At 42.9% G+C, this 2237-nt stretch overlaps 1 protein-coding gene across 1 annotated transcript in view; it reads right to left on the reverse strand.

Annotated features, from left to right (window-relative positions):
* Positions 1–1322, reverse strand: part of LOC118736139 — a 10545-nt gene extending 9223 nt beyond the window's left edge. The window contains exons 1-2 of the mRNA XM_036466238.1: positions 723–1322; positions 153–401 (exon numbers count right to left, since the gene is read on the reverse strand). Of these exons, the coding sequence (XP_036322131.1) occupies positions 153–401; positions 723–1322 (849 nt within the window). The remainder of the gene's footprint in view (positions 1–152; positions 402–722) is intronic.
* Between the last annotated feature and the right edge of the window lie 915 nt (positions 1323–2237).

Genomic DNA, 2237 nt, shown 5'->3' on the forward strand with positions numbered 1-2237 from the left:
TCGTCTCCATCATCGTTGTCGTCGAAACCGTCAAAATTTGGTAAATTGCACCATGGTTTTAACTTGTCGGATGTGTGTATCGACGAGTAGTGCCGTTGTTTTCGACTGGACGCTGGCACATCCTCGATCAAATAACGATCATTACCTATTACTTTTGTTATGATGAATGGCCCCTTGTATGGTGGTTCTAGTTTACGTGAACTCCTAGTACAGGCAGGCTCGTTTTCAGCTAGGACTAAATTACCAACAGTGTACTGTGTTGGACTACTGTGCTTTTCGTCGAACATCTTCTTGGCTTTTATTCGCTGACTGTTGACTCGTTCTGCTGCTTCTGTTTGTACCTCACTGAGTTGTTCGTTGCTCATGACTTCATCGTGATGTAATGCTAATATGAGCTTGTTCTATAGAATATCTCTCGGCCTGTAATTAAACAACAATTCTTGTGGTGTTCGGCTTGTTGTTTTGTTTTTCGTAGAATTTAATGTCCACTGTATAGCTCGTATCTGTTCGTCCCAACTCTTGTTCTCGCTCGTCGAAGGAAGTAACATGCTTAGAATCGTTCTGTTTGCTCGTTCAGCATGTCCATTTGCACGCGGTATTCTTACCACGTTAAGTACATGTTTTATACCGTTGTCACTGCAATACTTCTTGAAGTCGTGGGACGTGAACGCTGTCCCGCGGTCAGTCACTATTCTTGCTGTTACACCAAAGTGACTGCTAACCTCATTGAGTAACTCGATGACATAACGTGTTGCTGTACTTCGAACTCCTTTTACAATTGTAAATTTTGTAAAAGCATCCACGAACACTAGGACATGTTCGTTTCGCTTCTTGCTCTTCGGGAATGGGCCTAGATGATCCAAGTGTACGGTCTTGAAAGGAACTGGTTCCATCTCGTAGTGGTGGTATTCACCCTCTTTTCGACCACTTAGCTGCTTGTTGTACGCACATTCGATGCACGTCTTTATGAATGATTTTACGAAATTACGCATCCTCGGGAACCAAAAGTATTTTTGTGTTTCTTCTATGGTCTTTTCGACACCTAGATGTTTCACCTTCTCATGTACGTTTTGTATTATCTTGTACCGCATCGCATTAGGTACAACCCATAACTTTTTGTTCTTTTCTTTACGGTAAAGTCGTCCATTTTGTACTGTATATTCGTCACTTTCACCTTTACCTGCGCTCGTAACTTTGCTAATTATCTCGCGTACTCTGTCGTCTTGTTTCTGCATGCTGTAAACCCAATCGTTTGCCTCTAAAGTTATCTTCGCTATCTTCAATGATGCTGTGTAAAGTTCTTCGCTGTCCTCATTAGGCATTCTACCCAGGAAATCAACGTGCTCCATTCGCCGCCCTGGACGATGTTCTTATGATACGTCATAATCTTGAATGCGTAACCACCAGCGCGCTATTTTCGGTATAAGCTCTCTTTTACTCATGGCTGTCGTTACCGCGCTGCAGTCAGTTACAACTACGACATGCTTTCCTTGTACATAGTATCGGAAACGCTCTAAACTGCTGACTACTGCCAATACCTCAAGCTCATAACTATGAAATTTTCGTTCGCAATCTGGTGTAGATCTGCTATAATAAGCAATCGGCTTCCAATTACCATTATCGTTTTGAAGTAGTACACCCGGAATTCCAATGGAAATTGCATCCGTATGGACCTGATGCTCCGCTTCTACCCTATACGCTGTCATTACTGGTTTTGAAGTCAAAGCTTTCTTTAAATCACAAAAAGCTTTCTCGTGCTGCTCAGCCCACTCGAATGACTGCTCTTTCCGTAGTAATTTTCTCAACGGTTCGCTCTTGATTGAATATCCCGGAACAAATCGGCGGAAGTACCCGCTAAGCCCAAGGAACCTCCTCACATCGGTCGCTGACTTTGGAGTAGGAAAGCTACTAACGGCTGCTGTCTTCACACTTCCAGGACTCACACCATCGGGATGAAGTTGATGCCCCAGAAACCCAATGGTTTGCTTCAGAAATTCGCATTAGTTGATGTTTAATGTAAGCTTTAGTTGTCTCATTGCTATGAAAACTCGGCCTAATTTCTCGTACATTTCGCTTATATTATTGCTGCTTACTAGAATGTCGTCCATATAATGGATCATATCGCCTGGTTTTGTTTTATCAGCGATATTCTGCATTAGCCGCTGAAATACTACCGGCGCGTTTTTGAGCCCAAACGGCATCCTCTTAAACTCGTACAACCCCTCTGTGGTAATAAA

This window comes from Rhagoletis pomonella, unplaced genomic scaffold, assembly GCF_013731165.1.
Source record: "Rhagoletis pomonella isolate Grant_MI unplaced genomic scaffold, Rhpom_1.0 Rhpom_scaffold_00003, whole genome shotgun sequence".
Lineage (NCBI taxonomy): Eukaryota > Metazoa > Arthropoda > Insecta > Diptera > Tephritidae > Rhagoletis > Rhagoletis pomonella.